Here is a 24,733-nt window from a genome sequence, read left to right on the forward strand (position 1 = left end):
TTTCTGGCAAAGATTTATGACTGAGAATTAAAAACTCTGAGGCAACATCATTTTAAGTGAATCCCCTGTTACTGATGCAACCTTTCAAAGCAGAGTACTCAACACTATGGAGAGATCAACTACAAGGATCCCCCTTGGAAAGGACCCATCCTACTGTACAATCACTATTCACTGCCCATCATTCCTTTCTGAATTTGTAAGAGATCTTCTTTTGCACACACCACTGTGTACAATAAGCAAATCCTCCTGTAAAGAAACATGTGTGACAAAGCCACATATTCAATTTTATTGTGCTTCACCTTCTCATATGTGTACACAGAGGACAAGAATAAACAAGCTCTCATATGAAAGAAGAGCTTGTTCACCATAGTGATTTGGGGTGAAATTGTCACCTGTCACCAGCAGACAGTTAGCAAAAAAACTAGGCTTTGAAGGTCTATTTAAGACCTCTAAAAGAGCAGCTTGATAATGGGTAAATCATTTCCTTTAAAGAGCCTTCTCATGAAAATCATATGTAAAAGCAGAGTCTCGGTATAATACCAAAAACTCAATAACTTTGTTATGGAATAATATAATCCCATTTCTCTTACAGACCTATAATGTCATTATGTAAATGGCTATACAAAGCCATGATTATATCAACAAAATGAAATTGTTGTGTAAGACAGTTCCCAGTCTCTGTAAATGAGGCTTTTCAGCACTGTAGAACCAGAAAGTTTCTTCCTATAATGCTAGAAGTAATGTTAACATTGTTGATTCCCGTTGCATTTTTAACTTTGAGGGTTATCACAATTAACCTTGAAGAACACAGGACCAAAAAAATAATATATACGTGGAAGTTGCATCACGCAGTGAAAATTGTAATAATATTTAGATTCCTCTTATGTTCTGCACTTCCTTGACTTTATTAGAAATTTAGAAATCCTTGTCATTTTGCCTGCCAGTTAGTTGGTCAGAAATAGCTCTTTGTAATCTAAACTCTCTTGTTTTTTTTTAATGAGTTAGGCTGTAGGTCTCATAAAATTTTAGATGGAGCTTTTGACTGGGTCACTTTGATGTGGAAAAATGTAATTTTTATGTCAGAACTATCTTTTTGAAGTTATATGAACCAATAGATGAACCACGAACTCATAAAAGGACACATACTTTCTTTCTGAACTCAGCCTAATTTTTGGAGTGCACAGAGTAATGAAAAATACAAAGGTTGCATCATTCAAACCACACATGGAACAGTTTGAGGACAGTAACAGTATCATAAAAATATTTTCAATAAGCTGTCTCCTGAATTAATAGCATATAGCTGTTACAAGACAATGTTATTAAATAAACCAGTAAAATTTAGCTACAAACTTTAGTTAATGATCTTATAAAATCATGACCCATTATGCTGATATTTTTAGCCTATTATATTATTAGCCTATTCTTTCAATTTCTAACATATATGATAATTTCTGCCTTTGTGCTGGTTTTATCTGGAATGCAGTTCGTTTTCTTCATAGTAGCTAGCATGGGGCAATCTTTTGTATTTGTGCCAAAAAAAAGGTCAGAAACAAAATTCAGATTTTTATACAATTCTGCAACTGACCTGTAACCAGCAGAGTACAATGTCTACTGTGCTAACAATGCTGGCTGGGGGAACTGCACTCACTTTTTTATGTTGAAAAATGCTTCCATCTTCAAAAAGGCAAAGAGATGGATCTTTACAGATTATAAAGTCTCACAAGTCTTTATGAACTTGTCCACAGTTGTGATTTAGAGAACTATGAGCACTGCAGTGGCACCAACTGTGATGTGTACAATTCTCATTATTCCACTGCATTTTGGGCACTGGTTTCCACTGTTATTTCTGTTTTTTGTTTCTGTTATTTCCTCTTTACAGTCCCTCATTTTCTTACACATTAAATGTTAAAGAAATTCTGTATAAGGAAGGGAAGAGAATAGAAAAAAGAGGAAGTCTATCACAGGCCAAGGTAAGGAATATCCCACCAGTTCCAGATGCTTAGAGGACTGTAGGGTCCACAACGTAAGGCAAGTAGAGGCAATGTTAGAGACAAAATGAGAATGTCTGACCTTCCTCTTCTTCAGCAGAAGGTATTGTTTGGTTTTTACACAAGAAAAGGAAAACTGAATAAGGTGCCCCATACACCAACTAGCAATAATCAATACCGCTATTTTATTTTAAGACAATTTACTTACTTACAGGGGAAAAAAGAAGACAAGCCATTGTATACTGAATGTCGGTGGGAAAAGTCTTACTCAAATATTTGCCTTCATAGAATTTCATTAGTAGTATTTTAACCACGAATAATATCTCCCTAGCTGATCTAAAAGAAGTCTCCTATACTTGGAGTCAGGGCTATCATTTCCATCAGGGTCATTAAATGAGGCCTCACTTTGTTCTTTTGTTATCAAACAGGTAGCACCAGAGAACTGATAAATAAAATTCCCCTTGTGGAAAAGAGTCCTGCTACAGTACTGTTGCTCTATTTAATTTATTTACTGCTGATTCTTTTCTATCCTCATTCTTACAAATCAGACAACACAAAGATTAACAGATAAGTCATACCTTTCTCTCATTTGGCTTGCATACTTTTTATACCCGCATGGCAGCAGCCAATTTTGCTGTTGCCACAATTTCACATCCTCAATTCCAAAAGTGTGGCCACGTGGCACTTCAGATGCCTCAGGACGGCTACAGTTGCCCATTCAATGATGCTGTTGCTTACATTTACTAAGCAGCCCCTCATTCCCTCACCTCCAGCTACTTGTTTACAACCCCATGCTACACTCTGTTATGTACAGTTGTTTGTACAAACAGGTAATAAATCAATTCAAACCACACAATTTTACAGCCAAGGTTTCCCAACAGTTAAAAGAAATCTAAGGCAAATCCAGTAACACCAATGAGACTATGATGTAATGAAATTAGGTTACTGATAACATAGGTGAATGTTAGATTGAAGCAAATCAGTTGAGAAATAGATGGAAAAGGAGAAATGTAGAACTAAACAGCAACAAACAGAGCTTATGGAAAGTCAGATTTATTTTGTCGAAAGTAAATGACAAACTACTAACTGAAATATGAAATGTTCTGAAACGAGTAATGGAAATTTCAGATTTTCTCATCACAGGGAAAATGCCACATTTCTTAAGAAAACACTGGGATTTCATTGCCAAGACCCCAGTGTCAACAGTGCCTCTCAGCCCTTCTTTACATAAGATCGACAGGGAGCTATGAAGCTAAAAGCCTGAAGAGAGGAGCACTGCAGAGCTCTGCCTGCTGTTTGGCAGCCAGAGTGCTTCCAAGAGTGCCGAGATATCTGTTAGCCCCACAGGGCAAGTAATCCCAGGACTGCCCATGTGTCAGGCTCAGACCCAAAGCTGAAAGCCCAGGCACTGCAGCACACCAAGAGAGTTCAGCAAGTTGAACAAAAAATGTTTGCAAGTGAAAAGCAACTCTCTTTAGAAAACCTTCAATCTACTCAAAGAACAATCCTGATGAGGTAATAACCTCACCTCCTCTATGACTGCAGTAAAAATCCTCATAGCTAGGCCCAACAAGGTGACCCAGCCTCATCAGGGCAGCTTTGATGTCATTTTAGTGATGTCAAGGTACGTTGAAGCTGCCAAAGGACCAGTGAAACCACACACCTGTCCAACCCTCTGCGTGCTTCCTATGCTTCTGAGATGTGGCCAAGGGTCATGGGAACTCACCCTGGCAGCTACTATGCTGTTCACTTATCAGTGCCAATGTTATGCTTTCAGAGAAACACCAAGCAAAAATATATCTATCATGCAGTCCCCTGGCAAGCTTTTAAACCATGTATGTTATTGAGGCATCTCCAAACAAATAATAAGTACCTCTCCCCCATAAATTAGTAACATTAGGACACTAACAAGTAAAAATATGATATTTCTAGCAGTGCACATCTCATTATTCAAAGGACTGTATAACGCTGATTCACACCAGTTCAACAGACCAGCTTTGCATGCACATGCACATGCACATACACAATTCTCTCTACAGCATACTGGCAGACCAGTCACTCTCCCAGCGCTGTCTGATCAGAGCCTTACAAATGCTCCTCTCTCAAAGCAGACTGTAGACTTATGAGCTGCTGCCACGCCATCCCACATCTGACCACCAGGCCACAAATAGATTGTACCTGTTCTCAGATCATCACCACTTAGTTTGGAGTACCCAAGGTGCCTTCTCCAACAGTAAAGAGCACTTGTGGTTGAGCCACAGAAACAGCTTTCTGGGCAACATTTCCATTGTACTGTTCTGTATGAAGCTCCCTTCCCTCCTTAGGAACAACTTGTAAGACCCAGTTTAGGAGCACTGTCTTTCAGGAGCATCCTCTCTCAAACGTCTCTAGTTAGACTGGTCCATGCAAGTTGCTTCTGACAACCAAAATCTCCACTCACCCCTCCCAGCATGGTGATATGTGGGTCCAAGCTTTGTCAATGCAGTAAAGGAGATTTTGTCCCTAAGGAAGACATGTCCCTAACAAGACAAAGGCCATGCCCTTGTTGTATGGATAGCGGCTTAGCTACACCTACCAGATTCTCTTCCTGGTTGTTTTTTCTAACGTCACACTATTCCTGAAATAATGTCAGCATTCAGTTACCACTAATGGAAAATACCTCATCATTTTAGGGAAGGGATTTTATGATGGTTTTACTGTAACAGCAGAGCCCTTGATTCACAGCGGTCACAGAATGTACCTCTACTACTGATACTAGCCCTGACCAAAGCACTGTGGGACTCCTCCTGATCCTGGGAGTCTTCCCCACAGAGTCAGGGTGTATCCAAGGCACACAGCTAGGTCACGGAAACATTTTTTAGGTCTTGTAGTCTAGACATCGGCTCTGTGAAACAGCAGCTCCTTTCCATAGCTGTGTTCTCCGCAAAAAGCAATCCCCACACAGATGGGGACTGAAAAGCATGGGACAGCAATGTGCTGCTGCACTAGGATACTCCTAGTCATTACAACCTAAATATGTTACTGTGGCAAATATTGTAAAGTCAAGCAAGATCTAGACTGTCAGATCACTCAGAAAATGTTTAATAGCACTGTTTAATATCTTCATTACTGACACATACAGTGGGATCGAGTGCAGCCTCCACAAGTTTACAGTGACACCAAGCTGTGTGGTGTGGTTGACATGTCCAGTAGATGTGATGCCATCCACAGGGACATGGAAAAGCTTAAGAATTGGGCCCATGGGACCCTCATGAGATTCAACGAGGCTAAGCGCAAGATGCTGCACCTGGGCTGGGGCGATCTCCAGCAACAATACAGGCTGGGGATGAACAGATCAAGAGCAACCCTGCCAAGAAGGACTTGGGGGTGCTGGTGGATGAGAGGCTGGGCATGACTCAACAATGTCTTTTCGAAGCCCAGATGGACAATCACATCTTGGGCTGCACCAGCAGAAGCGTGGCCAGCAGCTCCATTCTCCTCCTCTACTCTGCTCTCATGAGACCCTGCCTGGAGTGCTGTGGCCAGCTCTGGGGTCCCCAGCACAGGAAAGACATGGACCTGTTGGAGTGAGTCCAGAAGAGGGCCACAAGATAATCAGGATGGAACATCTCTCCTGTGAGGAAAGGCTGAGAGAGCTGGGATTACTCAACTAGGAGGAGAGAAGGCTCTAGGGAGACCTTACTGCAGCCTTGCAGTACATAGAGGATGCTTATAAAAAAAGATGCGTACAGACTTTTTTAGCAGGACCTGTTGCAATAGGACAAGACGTAAAGGTTTTAAACTAAAAGAGTGTAGATTTAGACTAGATACAAGGAACAAACTTTTTACAGTAAGGGTGGTGAAACGCGGGAACAGGTTGCCAAGAGAGGTGGTAGATGTCTCATCCCTGGACACATTCAAGGTCAGGTTGGATGGGGCTCTGAGCAACCTGATCAAGTTGAAGATGTCCCTGCTCATTGCAGGCGGGTTGGACTAGATGACCTGTAAAGGTCCCTTCCAAATCAAACTATTCTCTGATTCTATGAAAATACGTCACAGGTGGGACACCACAAGACTTCTTTCAGCAACTTGACCATTCCTCATTCCTTGGCTATTCTCTAGCCTTCCATTCCCTTTCTGTTATGTCCAAACCAAATAAACATTAGCTAAATCTTAAATAGCATGTTGAGGCTAATGAACAGGATTCTCAAGGTATAGTAGCATTTACCTCCCATAATTTTACAGTTGTTTATGCAGCTTGAAAATCTATTTTCAAAGTCAACTCTTTACTGCTGCTGACACCTATCCAAGCTGAATGCTATAAAGAGGTAAGAGCTACTCACTTACTTCACTTTTTTAATAATGTTTACTCTTGCAAAAGAAATTTTGTTGTTTCCACAGGAGTTCATGCCTAGAAATCACTATTCCATGGGAGTTCATGCCTAGCAATTACTATTCCAAAAACATATCTTACTGGTATAATTCTTTTTACTTCACAGAAGTTTAAAAATACAAGTAAAGGTCATATGCTAATTTGACATTTCAAAATCACACTCAAACCTGAAGCTTCATAAAAGTAAGTTTGATTATGACACTTGATGTACTCTACATATAGGAGCAGCTTAAAATCACTTCTTTTTGCATTATGAACTGAGATTCTTTTGCAGTAAGACATAATTTTAAAAGGCTTTAAATAGTGGAGAACACCTAGCCAAAGCAACTTCTATCATTGTCCTGCTAAAATAACAACAGATGTACCAAATAACATACTTTCTGAAAATTCTTGAGCAATTGCAGTTGTAACTTCACCTGAAGTTGCCACAAAAAGAATTTACAGATGAAAAAAACTTCTATTTCATCAATGTTGTTAGTAAAATACACACTTCACCTATTTTTCTTGGAATACATGATACCAGAATAGAAAAGCAGAAAATCTCTTTTAAAATAGGGGGGAAAACCCTATTTTCAGTACAGAATACCTAGGTATATCTGTACCTAGGTACAGAATACCTAGGCTGCTACTTATCACATACACTTTAACATCTCATTACTATCCTGCATTCCCACATCCCTATCTTCTCCTTTGTTCTTTCATTTCTTACCAACTTTGTAAATTCTTCAGAGCAGGTCTTCTTTTTTATACAAGGCTTGACACAACAAAGGGCATCTTTCCACCACTAAAGTGGAATAAAGTAATAATATTATCTATGCTATAATATTACAGATATTATTATTATTATAGATAACATTTTATAAAAGAAAAAATTGGATCTTAAATTGTCCTGTCGTATTAGCTGGCTTCATTCACTTTTTCAGGATGCTGCAGATTCTGCCTCAGAGGAATCATTTCACAGACACTGAAAGATCTGATGGCTGGTTAGGAACGGCTGGGGTTTTGGACAGCTGGAAAAGTGTAAGAGGCTACTTAAATTATGAATTAAGTATAATGGGCCCATAATAATGTTTTAAAAGATGACCCCAAAACTATCAATTGCTAATACCACCATGAGATTTCCAAGTTAGCAACAGACTTTCTCCTCCTGAGAAAATGCAATGGTTGGCTGCAGATGTAAGAACACCACTTCTGCCCTTTTCACAAGGTCTTCTTCATAGGCAGAGCAGTGGAAAAGCAGCAGAGCAGCTGTCCGAGGCACAATTTTGTAACTGTTTATGACAGGACTCAGTATGACTTAAACTCCAATCTTCAACTTTTGACTTGCAGTCTGAGAAGCTCAGAGTCTGGCTGCACAAGTCCTCTACATACAAACCATACTGGGAGGCTGAATGCCCAGTTGCTGGAATTAGCCACTCAGCTTCTAGTTTAGTGGTGAACACAGGGATGCCAGGTTGAGTTGGACTCAGTGATCTCAGAGGTCTTTTCCAACCTTACTGATTCCAGAAAGCCACAATTTGCAAAGGGACTCCACAGAAAGGACAGATTAAAAATATCATCGATTTTTAAACAGCTTGAAGAAGGTAATTCCCTTAATAGGGTTCTGCTGCAAAGCTGCAAGGAGAAAGGGAGTTTCCTGATCTCTAAGATTGTTGATCTCTTTCCTTCATTTGCAATTATAAGATAATCTAGAGTCATTCCCAGCAGCAGATGTGGAACAGACAATATTGTCATTTCTTGTGCTGTTTATAGAGTACAAAGGGAAAACAATATACCTGCAACAGTTATGATTTATTCCATGTTTGAGTCTGATACACTCATTTAGTACTAGATGAGACCAGCTTGGGAGAGCAAGGGAATTCTAGCTGGGATTGCAGAATCTGAAGGTAGGGAAGATCTTGTAAAACTGAAAGCAAATAAATAACTTTCTATCCCTTACAGCTGTAGGTAAGGTTGCTTAGGTACTGACAGTTTAAAACACAGACTAAATAAAATCATGCAGCAAGAAATGTTTTCCCTGGTAACTACTTTCAGTATTACATTATTTACTTATTTCAAGTATATGTTTAACTGCTGGAGGAGGGAGGGGGAAAAAAAAGCATATTCCTTGCTTTGTTAACTCCACTGCTCCAACAGACAAAACATGAAATTGAACAGTAATATAGGAACTGGGTCTGCAAATAACATACAAGGTTTTATTTTCATTTTTATTACAAAATTAACAAAAAATAATCTCATAACATTTAAAGGTTAATTTAAAAAAGTCTTCACAGGTCATCAGACTTGCAAAAGGAAAATTAAGGTAAAGAAGGTATGCAATGCATTTTGTTCCCCACTATAAACAGTCAGGACTCAGGAGCTTGCCATCAAGAAAGCCAGCTGGTCCAGCACTTCAGCCTCTAGTGCTGCAAATGAGTCAATGACAGAGGCTTCATTACATTTTCTTTTTTATTTTTCAAATCAAATCTAAGCACAGCAAAGGACACACAAAGTGTACCATTCTTTTAACAACAACAACAAAAAAAAGAAGAGTCATCTTTATGTTAGCTGAAAAATACAGCTCACTGGCATGGCTTTTTAATGTTCCAAGAACATAAGGAAGGATAATTTTAAAAATACATATAATCTGTTAAAAGGTCAGAATTCATAAGACATTGAGACTGATCATTCTCAATGTGTTCAAAAATTAACACCATATACAGAAAGATAATTGCCAGCTGTTGTAAAAGTATAATTTTACATAGAATGTGGTGAGACAAAAATTCATGTGCCAACTAACACAAGCACTGCTCCTTTTATTTTCTCTGAGATAGACAGACAGATACAAACATGTGGGAGGATACACTGCCTTCATAACTATTTTAGCTCAAAATCCATTGTTTTGCAAAAAACCAATCTTCTTTAAGAAAACATGCATAATTCAGAACTGTTTACTCCCACTGACACTCCTTAAAGAGTCACTGTCATTCTTTAAAAATAACACAAGTGCTACAATACAGCACTTGTGACGTGTTATTAGCTCAGATTTAATAGCTGCAGTGAGAATACTTTAGGATATCTTTCTTTTCTTGAGGTTTGAAAAAAAAAAATGGGGATGAACTTGCATTCCAACATCAGTATTTAAATATTTTCAGGTCATCAAAATAAGGACCACCATGTACAAACGGAGATATTAAACAGACATCCTGTCACTTCAAGAATTTTAACTGAAATGCAATTAGTTTTATTTCTGTCACCTTTAAGGGAACCATTAGTAATAAAGACAAGTTCAAGACACCCTGGGAAGGCACAGAATTTCAGAAGATATAGATGTGTAAGGCCCAGCTCAGTTTTCCTTCTGCAAAAGAGTGAAATAATCAATGTGCTGAAACTTCAGGACCTCGTTTCCCCAGCTGGTCCAGCCAGGCTGGAGGTTGCGAGCAAACAGCTCCAAGCATTCCACATCTGGCTTGATAAACTCTGCCAGAACTGCTGTGTAAGAGAAAAAAAAAAAAGAAAACAACAGTGACAATGGTACAAATAACAACAGTGAACACATAAAACCTCCCCTGTGATGCTAGTGGATGAAAAAATGAATGTTTCATTAAAAAAGGGAGAGACAGCAAATTAATTTCAGGGGTTTCATCAAACAGCTGGACTATTTATAGTGAGAAAGTAATTTTAAATAAGTGCCCTTGAGATTCTGAACAATACTGTCAAGGCCTTCAATAGCCTTGATTTATTGGTTTTCATTTAGAGAAAAGGAATGAGGATTTATTTCAGCCTCTACATAGACGAGTTCTGAATTTTTTACTAATATCAACAAACAGCTCCTAAAGACTAACTTAGCTCCTATAACACAGGGGTAACATTTCTAAAAATAAATAAATAAATAACCCCTTTTCTTATTAAGATCACACTCTTTTCCTTTGCACCTTAAAGGGGATAAAAGCATTTTTGTGATGACTGTTAAGAGGTAAAATAAGAGGCACCAGTTAAACAAGCATAGCACTAAAGGGCTATAAAAATGCAAGCACTACTTTTTCTCCAATACCAACTTGGCAACAGAAGAGATCTTTATATAACTCTGTTCTTTTATTCAGTAACATAAATCTCATATTTCTTTTACAGTTGGGCATTTTTACTGCTTAAATCCAAATAAATAGATGCCTGTCATTAACATTAATGATGTAAATGTCACAGATTATGAATGGTATTCTTGGAGTGACAGAAAAAGACCTTGCATTTTGCTTGAAAAGTATTATCGCAAAGAGTTTATTGCTAAATGTTTTACTTGTCATACAGAGCCATTTAGTCTGTGGCTGGTTCAAACAAATCCTTAACTAGGTTTCACAAAGTTACTGCATATAAAAATATGCATGACAAAAGCAAAGGTTTAAGGAGTACAGAACACAGAGAAGGCAGAAAGACCAAAAAAATCTTAAAAACCTTATCTATACTAAAAATTATATGTTAAGTTTTTGGTTTTGTTACTGAAGACAAAAGAAGAAAAGTTATGAAAACATTTCCAAAGGATATTTTGGTGATTTTTTATTAGATCTCCCAGTGATTTCTGAATCTCTGCCACTTAAAAATACAACTCATTAATCCAACAGTATGCTGCTTGACTCAGTCTCTTCAGGTATGATCACTGCAGATCATATCAGCATACACATCCAATCAGCATACACCAAAGTATGAGAGGGAATGCTTTTTCTTGGTTTATTTGGTGCAATCCAAGTTCTGACTCTTTGTAGGAAGTTTGCCTGTCACATACTGCCTGTGTGAGACCCCAGCTGATCAGATCATGGATTGCTCCTGTTGCAGAAAAGATGAACATCTACTTTGCTTTCTATTGTTAGCCAAGCCCAGATGCATTTCCTACCTATATGATCACCTCTTTAATATATTCAAAACCTTTTCGTAAATATTCTGTAATGGATGTTTCCAGGCTCTCTTGTATTTTGGTTTGGCACAAAAATCTATTCTCCTTCTCCCAATCTTTAACAAATGTCACATGAATGTCTCAGATGGGTTATCATCAAGGCAGCTTTTAACCTAAAAAATACTGCTACGAGCAGGAATCTTATTCCAAAAACCTGCTTCTTTTAGAGACAAGTTAAAATGCTTAAACAAATCTAACATTTGCAGAGAAGTCTGGGAAGTTTAGAGGAAAATGTACATTCTGACAGAAAACTTGCTGTACTGTTTGGTGTCATGGGAGTTCATCTAATTAGACACCACTTATGAGTAGCTGTTTTTATACCATCCTGCAAACCCACCATAATAAAAGAAAAAAGTGGTAAAGTTTACTGTTCTTCTTCCAGCTCCATTTAGATAAGGATTTCTTGTGCATCATTTGCTGTCAACATGATGAGAGAGCTCAAGCACCTCTGCTAGGAGGACAAGCTGAAAGAGTTGGGGTTGTTCATCCTGGAGAAGAGAAGGCTCTGGGGAGACCTTATTGTGGCCTTTCAATGCTTAAAGGGGGCCTCTAAGAAAGATGTGGACAAACTTTTTAACAGCGCCTGCAGCAACAGGACAAGGGGTAATGGTTTTAAACTAAAATAGGATTGATTCAGACTAGATGTAAGGAAGAAATTGTTTACAATGAGGGTGCTGAAACACTGGACCAGATTACCCAGGGTGGTAGATCTTAAAATGCATAGGTTAAAAAAATATCACAGCACTAAGTTCAGCAATCAAAAGCAGTTTTAACAAGCACCAAAAACTTCCATGCCTAAAAGGACAAATTTGAAAAGCACACATTGGACATTCAACCAACTTCAGAGACTGGTTCAGCAAAAAGCAGGTAGCCAAAAACCTGATCAGTTCAGCAGAAGCGGGAGGCATGTCACAGTATTTCTATCAATTTGGTTATAGAATTTAAAAAGGAAGTCCCAGGAATCTCCCCCTCTCCTTCTGCCAGTGAGAGGATCTTTTTAAAGTTAGAGGCTTTTTTTTAAAAAAGAGAGACATATTACATATAATTCGAGATCACATTATAGTATGATTTTTCATTGCTAGGTTGTAGGCATTTACATAATCACATCAGGCAGTAACTTGCACTGCAGTGAAAATTACCATATCAAGAGGGCTCCATTTTGTTGGCTTAAAATCTCATTACATTGGTTTCCTTAAAATAAGAAAAGTCAGTGTTCAAGTTACAAATTATGGCTTTTTTGTTAGACCTTTTTAAGACTGGAAGGCTAACTTAACACACAGGCATCGGACTTGCAGCCCACAAGCAAACCCTGGAGTTTTTTTCCTCTGAAAACAGGTTAGAGGAGCTATATCAGCAGAAAGATTAAATACTAAGTTCTTCTACCACAGGAATAAATTGAAAAACAAAATCCACCACACAATTACTTCTATCCACTTACAGATACCACTGAAAAGAAACAGCTCAAATAAATGATAAACAGCCTATTCTTTATCGCTTACAGATGTCACAAACACTATGACAGCAACTCAGGCACTTATATTTGGGCATGACATGATGCTAGCACAAAGCTAGCTGGTAGACATAACACTGGACTTCCAGAAAACCCTCTTCATTCTGAAGTGCAATCCAGCAGACATCTGCCATACCTGCTTACTCTGAATCCCAAACATGTATTGAAGATGCATGCTGCTAAAAACGTTTAAGTAAGAAAAAAGAGAAATGATTTTTGAAACAAGCAACAGTTTCCCCTTATGTTTTGGACTTCCACTGCCTAAAAGGCAAGTTCTGCACTGACAAATTGGATACATAAAGTGAAAATGACCGTCAGCTTTTCACTGCCTCATCAATGAGCCATGCAAAGCACAAGGTACACAACTGAGCTCATTTTAGAATAATCCTTCGAAAGAGTTCGCAATGCAGAGGTTCTTATGGCCCAGTTTGTCTAACCCCTGAACCGAGTAACACCAGAAAAAGATCTGAAACTCAGCACAAAGATGGCTTCACACATCTGCATCTCTCCTGAGCGTCAAGTTAAACTCAGATGTTGATGCACCTATCAATTAGTCTAATAGTAAGGGCTCATAAGGCACATAAGGAAACAAAAGGCATTTATTTCTTTTTAGTTCCAAGGAAACTTTTGTAACACAGCCTAACAAGCCAGGTTTGCTACAAGAGGAGGGAGTTTCCATGACTTCCCATTGTATTGTTCTGCTGAGGATATGCAGAGTGGCTAGAACACAGCCAAGAATTATTTCCAGTGTTTTTAGACATATTCCTATATGACAATATAATTTTCTAACAATATATGTACATACTTAAAAACTGAAGGAGAAGTGGCTGTAACAAGAACAATCTATAACAAAGGAAAAGGAAAAAAGGTGATGTAAAGTTATGTAGAACTTCATCCATCTGTGTAACAGAATGTCTTTTATGCCTTGTAAGAGCAACATTGAATTGAATTAGGAAGAAAACCTGCTGTTATTTGAATCGAAACCTGGAGTAATAAAATTTGATTTTAACACATTTGCATAAAGCAGCTTAAGTACATTTACAATGACATATTAAAGCTCTAAGCATCGAACACAGCACATGCATCACCAAAAACCCCTACAGTTGCAATTTCATGGTTAAATGCACTGTAGGAGCACAAACACGTCTTTTTGACGGCTTACTTTAATTTACATCTTTCTCTTCCCCCAGGAGAGATAAACTGTTATAATCAGTCATTAAGTGGTTACATATGCACCAACATACAACCGTTATTGTTGTAATAAGAAACAAAGTGCCAGACACCATCAGTAAATACTAATATTTTTGGCTTTGTTACCACTTAAACAAAGCATAAAGAATGCATGTGACTCATCAAGTGTCCTTCTCAACCCTTGCCAAATCTCTGCTTCTGTTCAAATTTCTTCTGAAACCCTCTAGGATGTAGCTTAGCTGCTCTCTACTGGCCGCTCAAGAGTACTGTCCGGTTGTAAAAGCAACACCTTGCACAGCACTGAAGTCAAAGCATCAGCACTTAGCTTTTGCCTTATGGTCTACCTTTTCATTACATAACTGTATTCTGAATGAAGATGTCAAAAAATGTAGGATACACGTGGATTTTTATAGACCCCTTGTAAATCATTGATATTTGCTCCACAGCAAATTTATTTTTTCAGAGAGAAATATAAATGCCGCACAATATTATCAAATCCTAGCATTCAAGTAAAAACCTCAAGAAACACACAAAAAATTAGCACAAACAGTTTCTTTTAAAATCCATTCAGGATCATAATTTATAAAGGAATCCCAAATACAGTTTCTAGATTCTGCCCTACAAAACAATTGTTCCACAGACTATTCCGGCAATAGAATTTCCTGCAATACACACAAACTGTTGTTCTGCACCCTCAGATACCTCACAAGTTTCCTGTTTGCGTCTGAGTTTGCTGCTAAGTATTGGTTTGCTGAAGAGGCCCTAGGTGACAGCCTCACAAATCACCACCCTACTATTCATTAATCTTAAATCAACACATATAGTTCCTGCTCTAGTCTTAATTCTTAAAGATGTGGCTTCAGAATCAAAAAGATCCTCCTAGAATTGCCTTTCTTCTTTTCTGTTTTAGCTAACTGAAGTATGTCCCTTCCACTAGTTTTTGAACAGGTATATACATGTTAATTTAATAAATACAAGATCCCAAAAATAAATTTTACAGTGCCCCTGAACATACAACAATTTTCCAGATCAGTGTCCTAACTGAAGCTGTTCTATTCCTCGGGAACGGAAAAAAGAAAGCATGTCAGTGAAGCAAACTGTGACACCTCTCCCCTTCAACAGCATTAAACATTTCTTCTGCCTGCCTTTTCTGATGTGACTACGTAGCACCACGTGCACCTGCAATATTTGCAGATTCATCATGAGCTTCACTCCTGTGGGAGGATGAAACCATTTTTGTGAAATGTATTAAATGCACTTCTTACCATAGCCTTGCAAGGTGAAAGAAGTACAACTTCCTATTGACAAAATTAGTCAGAGTACTCCAGAACAACATGCAATACGTAGCAACATATCACACGGAAGTCTTCAAATTCTTTGGACTAAACTCCAAAAAGTTGGATTTATACCCACATTAACTGGCTGGAGTTACTGCATCAATTTCAGTAAATTAAATACAGCTTCTCAGAAATAAGTAGGGCCTGCCTATTTATTGCCTATTATTAGCAGTCTTAAAATAATTACGCTTTTGGATTTAAAGGCATAATTTTATTGCAGGCAATTCACGCAGAAATGAAAACTTTTCCTTCAAGATGACATAATAAAGGAAGAGTTTTCTGCTTTTATTAACTAAGTAGAAGACATCCTATTTTATATATTCCCAAAGTTTTCTCCCCACAAATTATTTTAGATCATTTGTCATAACTTCATACATGAAGTATCTGTAAACTGTTTGTGCACTATTTAATAGACAAATATTGAAAAAGGCAACTTTTTTTACACATTTACCCAAAATATTCACACAATAATGCTGAAAGTTCTAGTTTTCACTTTCATTTTTAGAGACCAAGACTTACATGCCCCACAACACTTTTAGAAATGTTGAGGAACCACAAGTTCTGTTGAGCAAAATTGCTTCATATATGGGAAATTAAGGCACTTCCAGGTACATCCTAGAATGAGATATCCAAGTCCACTGCACTACAGAAACATTATGCAACAAAACCAAAACGTACCAGTAAGAGGAGGTTTATGTGAATGCAGAGTGCAGGGTATGCTGACAATTAACTTATGCTCTGGAATTGGAAGTACACCTTCAGATTTCCTGTCGTATAAAGAACAAGAAAAGAAGTATGAGAATGAATGCCACCCAGTGTGGTGCTGAGGCTCTCACAGAGCTACTTCAGATGAGAGGTAACACACAGAACACTCATTCACAGTCAAACTTCAGGTAGGTGCAAGGGAAGTTAAAAGGTGCTCAGACATATAAAAGGACAGTTTATGAACTCATTGAGGCTTTAGACACAATTTGGTTAAGAACAGTCACACAAAGCCATTGAGAACAAACACAGTCCTATATCTCTTCATGAGCAGAAAAACAGCAGCATCCCCAAAATGGCATCAGCCTGTGCCAAGGACTCACGGTCCAAGAGAACATGTCAGCAAAGGAAGCCCTGTCCATGAGAATTTTGTCCAAGCCAGTTCCCCAGCACAGACAGATGTAAGGAAAAGGCAAAGATTTCCATTCTTTCATCTCACTAAGGCACACCCTTATCCCAAAGATATCCTAAAGATAGTAAGGCTATCTTTAGGTCCACAATCAGCCAAAAGATGATGTCACGAGATTTTGGGATATTATACTGTATTTTAAACAAGTGACATATACAAAGGGGATCTTAACATCCTCAAAAAGACATTTACCATTGTCCTGACATACCTTAAGGCTTCCTTTACATCTCCTTGAACTCTCCCCAGTACAAGAACTTCATAGGGCTTTTTGTGCAAAGAATCCAAAGGCAATACAAATTCTCCAGCCCTAGTAATCTGACACAAAAGAGTTAAAGATACACAGTGGAAGATTTTAATATTCATTTTTCCCCAAGACATTTTCTTTTATAAAAGAAAGGATAGTGATGATACCAGACCTTTCAAATACAGAAGTACATGGTAGTAAATAGACAAATTATAAGAATATAAGGCATCATAGTGGAAGTCCTCTCAGTCTGCAAGAAAGAAACAAAACAAATTAAGAACTTACTTTTACCCAGTGCCACTCAGCAAGTGTCTTCACTGACCAGTGAGGATAGAGTTCATCCTTAACAAAATGTAAGTGCTTCTGTCTATTAGTCACCCATGTGACTACAAGACAATTTGGAGTAGCTAGTGTTGGTACAGGAATCTGCTTGATTTGCCATGGAGACAAGTGGCTGTACCTATACACCAATACAGTGAGAAAGCAAGTTAGCATACACCAAATATAAAAACCGCAAAGCAACACAAATGGATAAAGAAATTACATGGACAGGACGTTTCAAGAATTCTCTCTTGACAACCAAAGTCATAAAAATAGTTCAAGACTGACACCCAGTGGCCAAAGCTGACAGATTTTATATAAAATCATTAGTGCGTGGACTTAAGTTTTACTGAGCAGAACCTTCAACTAAATATTTCCACTATTGCCCCAAATAAAGCATTGGCAGTTGTGACTCTGATGAAGTCTAAAAGCCCATATTTCATTCAAGAACTATCATATGTAATTCAATATTCTCATCTTTAAAACAGAACAAAGCCATTTAGTTAAAAGTAGCTTCTTAGGCAACGTAGTATTATTCACTTCTCATAATAAGCTCTCTTCTGAATGAAAATGACAAGTGAGTCTTTTGCAAGTGCAAGGGCAACACTAATTTGACTGGCAAGTTAAGAGGTCATAAAAGATAATTTCTTCAATTATTTGCAGAAGTTACTCATTTTTTTTAATTACTAGTCATGGTAGAAATTCTCTACTTTATTCAAACCATTCTGCACTTTCCTGAGCTAACTGAACGCTACATCAGTAAATACAGCACGCTTTCCAGATTCTGTCCTGTTCTACCAATCTCTCATGATGCTATTCTACATTATTAGCAAGTTGTAATTCATGGAACCTACATATTACAGCATCAAAAATATCAGGACATTTGCCTACTGGAAATCAACAGCTACCATGTGGGTACCTAGGACCCTATACAATGCAACAGTGAGAAACAATATAAACAAACATAAAATCAAAAATACCTCCTGGACTAGACTGTCTAAAGACAAAAAGATTCACTCAGATGTGAAATGCTTCAAAATGATTAGCTGTCAACAGGGTAATTAAGAGCAGTGATAGCACCTGCACCTTTTGCCTTTTTATGAGGGAGAGAGGGTCTTGCTGACTAATTTGTGTTTGTAAATAACTGCAATTTTCCTCTGAGTACCATACATTGTCAAGAAGACATTTGAATTAGTTCAATTTCTCACTGAGAAATGAGTTCAATAACTCATTTTCTATAGGTTTCTGTAAGGCTTTCAAAGGAAAGCCTACTAATCAGTCTCTGCATTTTCAAACTATGTCTTCATAAAAAGCTTCAAAAGCTACAGTAGTTATTAGTCTAGAAAGTTGTAAGGCCCTATTTCCTGTCTGACCTTCTTTCACATGGATACAACTTATAGTAATCCATAGGGGCTCCCATCCTATGAAGGTAATCCAAGAGGGCTCCACTGGCATAAGTCTGATGTTACTCGGCAGTGAAGGAAGCCCATAAAAATTTAATTTAATGACTTCATAAACTACAGTACTTCAGGATTTTACTGCTGCATTATCACTTTCTTCTACCCATTAGACTGAAGCTCAAGCTAAGGCTCAAATTAAAAAAAAACAAAAACCACAACAACGACAAAAAAAAAACAAACCCCACAACCAAGATAAACACCACCACTAACACTTCTGAATCAGCTTTCAGTTTTGGAAATACTTACACATTTATCTAGCTTTATGGCCAGTGAAGTAACCTTATTAATTACAGATTAATATCTGCATGATCTGGGACTTACAAAACAGTTGACACTAGAGTTTATTTGAAATTCTCAAAGACTAACATTCTCTCACCGGCTAGGTAATTTAAGATCTATTCTTGCAAATATTTTGTATGCCAAGTATCCAAGCCCTTTCAGTGAAATCCCCAAGACATTCCATAGACTTGAAGGTAAGCATATGCCAAAACATTTGCAAGTTTAAGCTGCAGTATCACATTATATTGGTCTTGGATTACATCAGCACATTAAAATATTAATTACCCTTTGTAAGCTACAATGACAATGTCTGATTTTACTATAAAATTACCTGTTGCTCCTTTTAACAGACTTGTTCTCCCATGGTGGATCAATCACAATTACATCATATTTTTTCTTGTCTGGCAAGTGAAATTTAAAAAAAAAAAAGCCAGTCAATCATCTTTTAAAAAGTCTATGAGTTAAAACTGATATACAGCAAAACCGCACATTTTTTCTGTTCTTTTCAAATAAGAAGTTAAAAGACTTTTGGCATGCTTTTTAGAATTCAGATAATCATACCCTTCAGAGATTTTTAGGCTGATTACCTGAGGAGAGGACTTTTATGTGATCTGTGTCAGATCCCTCTAAGAAATTTTGAACATCTTGAGGATTTTTAGAAAAAAAATTATAGAGTGCAAGTCTCAAAAACGAAAATTTCTTCAAGTTTCCTACCAGAAACTAAGTAATAAGGCACCCAGCTGAGTGAAAAGCTGAAGCCCTGAACACAAGATTCCTGTTCTGTTTGATCTTTCAGCAGGCCAACAGGGACATAGAGAGCTTCACGGAAGCCCTGTGTTTTGCGCTACTGGAGGTAAAGAGAGACAAGATAGCTAAATCCAGTGTATGAAATGTAAATAATGGACAAGAAGAAGAGAACTGAAAGAGTTTTCATGGGAGAAGCTGAGTTTACTTCAGTTGGAGGAGAGAATATATAGGGCACATCCATGAAAAAACAGGACTCTCCAATTTTATTTTTTCCAGAGAACATATTTGTCCTTTCATTGAGTCTGATGGTAAGAACAATAGATCAGTATTTGATGTTCATTAAATGTGCTTACTATATCTTTTCCCTTAGGATTGGATGTATTAACCTTACAGTGGACTGACCAGCAAGAATTATTTCTCTTTTTGCAGGTGAAAGGGAAGAAGAAAAATAGAAATTAAAATGGACAGTAGACTTCCTCCAAAAAACCAAAATCTAATAACTGGCGTTATATTAACATTCACTGTTGCTTATTTCAATAAAGAATTTGCTCAAATTTTTTGGACTGCTGTCTGACCTCCTGAAGAATCCAAACATGCTTTCTCATATGCATAGCTTTGCATAGTGAGAACGATCTTCCCTCTTTCCTACAGCTGCAAACAGCTAACCGGCTAAATTGTGGACTTCTTGGATAATAAGATCCTACCTCCTGCATGTCTTCCTATTAAAAAAATAAACAGGAACAAACAAACAAAAACCCAAAACAGGGGCCTGCTCACGGGCAACATCTTTTCTGTAAGACTGTCTGACAAAGCTTAGCTGCTACTGATATTAATAAAAATAGTAATAATAATAATAATGAAAGTCAATTTGAAAGCTGATGGAATGGTGAAGCACAGTGAAGATTGGTGTGTGCTGTCAGCTTAAAGCTTTGATTCACTTTTACAGAGAAGTTATTATAAAATCCCACCATTTCCCAGTCACTGAATTTGGCTTAAGCCAATACTCTCAGCTGTGAAATGTAGCAGCTGAGACATCAAGTCATGCTTGCTACTCCTGGTCTGGCTAAAGTGGTGCTCCCTTCCAGTTGGGTGCAGCAGCCTCTCCAACTGTTATCTTCCCTGTGGGACACTGGGCTTTGTTCCACAATCAGTTTACGCCAATCTAAAAAAGACCCTGCCACTGCATAGCGTGAGTCTGTAAGGGAACATGTGTTTTAAGGTGTGCAATCTTATCCCTCTCCCATGGTTTAATCTAGCTAAAAATCAGTTCAGCAGGACCACCACCCTAGCAGCAGCATGGACTTAGCTATGTTAAAGCCTCATCCTGTGGGACAGGGATCCAGCAGCATAGCTAGTCCCCACCTAATGCATTTACATGACTTCTAAGCTGACAGTGGCTCAGAACATGCTCACAAACTGTTGTATTTTGGTTGAAATTTTTAAAAGAGTCTCATGGAGACAAACAATACCCCCATGACACGATCTCCTAACCGCTCAAGATTCCTTTGAAAACCCTCAACTATTTGCAGAAAGTTAGAAATACCACTTTAAAAGCCTGCAGCAGCATTTCCTATCAGTGTGATACTGTATACTAAAATCTGTTCATTGAGCTCCTATTCATCTTGAGGTTAACTGCTCTTTTCAGGCAGGAGAGAAGGAGTAAATTCTAACACTGTAAATACTAACTGTATTTAAACTCTAACTGTATTTAAATTCTAACTGTAAATACTTACAGTTCAGCAGGGGCTGTAAACATGAAATATCAGACAAAAGGAAGCTGCTTTTTGGTGGCACCAAGTACTTCTGCCCCATTAACACAATTATCTTTGCATGGTTTGAGGTGTTTTCTGCAACACACGAAAGCAGGTCCTGCTCTGGACTGGAGGTTTCATCCTCTAGCACATATACAGCCCGATGGTCACCTTCATTCACAGCTGGAAACTGCTTTGCCATTTCACATAATTCAGCCAACCCACAGACAACAGGAACATTATTCTTCCTGCAACTGAGTTCTGCCGTCCTTTGGTGAAGAAAACCACTTTTGAGTCCTTCCTGGACTAAATGAAAAGTGCCTTCCCAAATCAGCTTCCTGACCTGTATAGTCATAAAGAAACAAGGGAAAAAAGAAATGATCTTTCAAGTAATCTACTTGATCAGAGAATGTAACCGAAATCAAAACATTCTTCAGTCTGCAGGCAGGGAAAATGATCCTTGCCAGTTACAGAGAACATTGGCTCAAAAGCTACAAGGGCATGATGATAAGGCTGTGTGTCATGGTCTAACACCAGCTGGCAACCAAGTACCACTCAGCTGTTCACTCACACTCCACAAACCCCACTCCGTGGTGGGCAGGAGAATAGAGTTAAAAAAACCCAAAACCTTGGGCTGAGATAAGATCAGTTTAATAACTGAAACAAAATTAATTATTATGATTATTAAAAACAGGGAGAGAGAGAAATACCACCCAAGAGAAACAACTGATGCACAGTACAATCACAAAATAATCTGAGTTGACTTGCAGAGCTATAACCTTTAACAACACAAATACAGTAAAAACCCAATACTTCCTAATCTGTGAATGGTATCAGAAGCTAACCAGGATCACAGGTTTTTCCAAACTGTGTCTTTTTACATATTCACCAAAAATGTTTCAGTGTAATTCAGTTGTAACTTCATCAGTACATTACTGACGTAAGCCTATAGACTTGAATTCCAATTCATTCATAATGCTTTAGTATGACAATATAAAATGTCAGAGGGAAAAAAAAAAAAATCTTTCTCATTTGGAGAATGAGATATTTTGGAGCACATTTGGTCAAAGAAGCTTTGAATAACTTCAGCACAGTGCCTTGATACACTAAAGATGAGCTGATCTTCAGAAAAGGTTACGGTCTATTTTAAATCAGTCACTTCCTAACCAACTAATATTCAACTCATCACAGTATAATATTTAGTTATCCACAACAGTAAAAGATACTTCGCCAATGCAGTTTCCAGCTCTTTGAAATATCTCAAATGCAATTTCACATGCTATCTACAAAGAAGATCTTCTCTGTAAGCACTTTTCACTTAAGACTGGAGAGACTGAGTTTCCCACTAGTGGAACAAGCTACAGGAACCGAATTTGTTTGCAACCATGCCCTGCACTCTGTACGTGCCTATCAGGTATCATGTACTTGCAAAATATACTTTTTTTCCAACTTACCTTTGAATGGTATTCCAAAGCATCCAGTTCACCTTGGTTGAATAAACATTTCCTTTTACGTTTCTGCAGAATGAGCAAGCAATGAAAAAAAAAAATCCATATTACTCTGGGAGGAAAGGAAAAAAAAAATCAAACATACCTGAATTACAAATTAACTCTTTTAAAAGCAGAAAAAACTTTACATCTCTTTCTTTTTCCATCACAAATACAAGTCAAATAAGCAAAAAGATCTAGGCTGCGGTAGGTATTCTCAAGGTACATACACTTAAAGCTGTGTTATGTTACTCATGCCACTGGGATCTGAAGATACCCAGTGCATGCCACAATTGGTGCTCATGCTTCCTTTGGGCCCACACTAGAAGTTTCAGCTGCCAAGTGCAGTTTACCAATAAAAGAAAATTAACTACATTTCATTGATTACATTTGTTGTTTTAGACCTACAATTCTTATTTCTTTTGTCCATAAGAAACAGTACTGAACAATATTGAAAGTTAATTCCTATTCTCCTTTCCATCATGCTAATATGCACAATCTTGACAGCAACCACAGTTGGAGCTCAAGTGCCTGACTACGACCAATGTCAGAAGATTTTGTGAGCTTTTGAGTCACAAAATGCACATTACTGACATACAAAACACAAGAATATCCTCATAAGTGCTTACAGCTTCTTCGCATCTTGAAAATACATGATGGAAAAGTTCCTGCTCTTCTGCACAACCTCAGAAGACTCAGGTATGCAAAACAATGTTAATTGTAAATTATTTATCACAGGATTACTGTAGTTTACTGTATGACAGAGAACATACCTTCCTAGCACTGGCAACAGAATCTTCAACACCACTCTTTGTTCCTTCCTGGCGTTCCTCTCTGTTACTGTTGACCTTTATTTCTGTCAGACTCATCTCAGGGCACCCCTGACGTAGCTGCTCCTCAGGACGCGCAACTATACGGGGCTTAGAAATGTCAAAGAACTCCTCTCGAAACACATATCTCATTTTTGCTGTTTTACCTTCTGTTTCTATGGCATCCTCAGGGCTATGAGTAGGACCACTGCTTGATGAGGAGGTGGCAACAAAGGTAGAAGAACCATGACAGTCTTCAGTAGATGTGACAGAAGTATTGAGAGTGACACCACCAGGGCATAAAAAGGAGTCACAGATCTCATAGCCATACTGGTTGATGAAAGAGAGATGATCCACAAGCCATCCCGCAGTCATACGATGTACCACGGACATCATAACTTCCCTTTTCAGGAGGAAAAATCAACTTCCTGAAACTGCAGCTTTTATCAACTACACACATTTCCTGGAGTAAACTCCTCCTGTGGGGATTTTTATAAGAAATTGCTTTTCAGAACTATCACTGTTTTAATAAAGTAGAACATACCTTCAGGCAGACATTTCCACATGCGCAAGGACACGCTGTAGAACCTTCTGACTTCAGTTGTTTTCCCTGTGCATCCCTATTTTAGCTTCATCCCTATAATGTTTTTTTTTAATAGTAAGCAAGTTTTACATAAGTTTTTACACTTTTATGCAGCATGCGTTTACTCTAAGACAGTTCCTTCAACAAGTCGGAAAAAAACACTGTGGCACTGTGATCATGTCTATGACTATGTGACTAGGGCATATATACATACACAGCACACATATACACATATGGACACACGGATATGTATGCTATATACACACACATATACACATACCCACACATACAGCGCTCGGGAGCAGTAACACAGGCACAGAGGCAGCGGCGGCACCAGCGCTGCTGAGGCCCGGCGCCGATGCCCGCCCCCGGGGGCACACAAAGGCAGAAAGCTGAGGTTTTTCCACAGAAGAACTCGCTGCGCCTGGAAAAAAGCCCCGGAGCTCGCCCTGGCACGGCAGCACCTCACACTCTCACCGTGGGCGCCGCCATCGTGCTGTACGGCCATGGCCCTTCCCCTGGGCCCTTCCCAAGATCCTCCCCTCGCCTCCCTTCTCCC

The 24,733-nt window shown here is 38.3% G+C and overlaps 1 protein-coding gene across 6 annotated transcripts; it reads right to left on the bottom strand.

Moving 5' to 3' along the window:
• Nucleotides 1–2,436: 2,436 nt before the first annotated feature.
• On the bottom strand, nt 2,437–24,729 carry METTL4 (methyltransferase like 4). 6 transcript variants are annotated; one of them, XM_027675803.1, is made up of 10 exons: nt 24,455–24,687; nt 23,556–23,994; nt 22,750–22,812; nt 21,278–21,638; nt 19,129–19,198; nt 17,023–17,197; nt 16,702–16,808; nt 16,001–16,089; nt 9,638–9,831; nt 2,437–2,448 (listed from the first exon to the last, which is right to left on the bottom strand). In XM_027675803.1, the coding sequence occupies exons 1-9, from the start codon at nt 24,460–24,462 to the stop codon at nt 9,686–9,688; spliced, it is 1,458 nt and encodes a 485-aa protein (XP_027531604.1). In that variant the 5' UTR covers nt 24,463–24,687; the 3' UTR covers nt 2,437–2,448; nt 9,638–9,685. The 6 variants fall into 6 exon arrangements, with proteins under 6 accessions (XP_027531604.1, XP_027531613.1, XP_027531600.1 ...); XM_027675812.1 differs by lacking the exon at nt 2,437–2,448 and having other exon boundaries at nt 9,559–9,828; nt 24,455–24,688; XM_027675799.1 differs by lacking the exon at nt 2,437–2,448 and having other exon boundaries at nt 9,559–9,831.
• Between the last annotated feature and the right edge of the window lie 4 nt (nt 24,730–24,733).

This window comes from Neopelma chrysocephalum, unplaced genomic scaffold (genome assembly GCF_003984885.1).
Source record: "Neopelma chrysocephalum unplaced genomic scaffold, ASM398488v2 Primary Assembly neopelma1_22, whole genome shotgun sequence".
Taxonomy (NCBI): domain Eukaryota; kingdom Metazoa; phylum Chordata; class Aves; order Passeriformes; family Pipridae; genus Neopelma; species Neopelma chrysocephalum.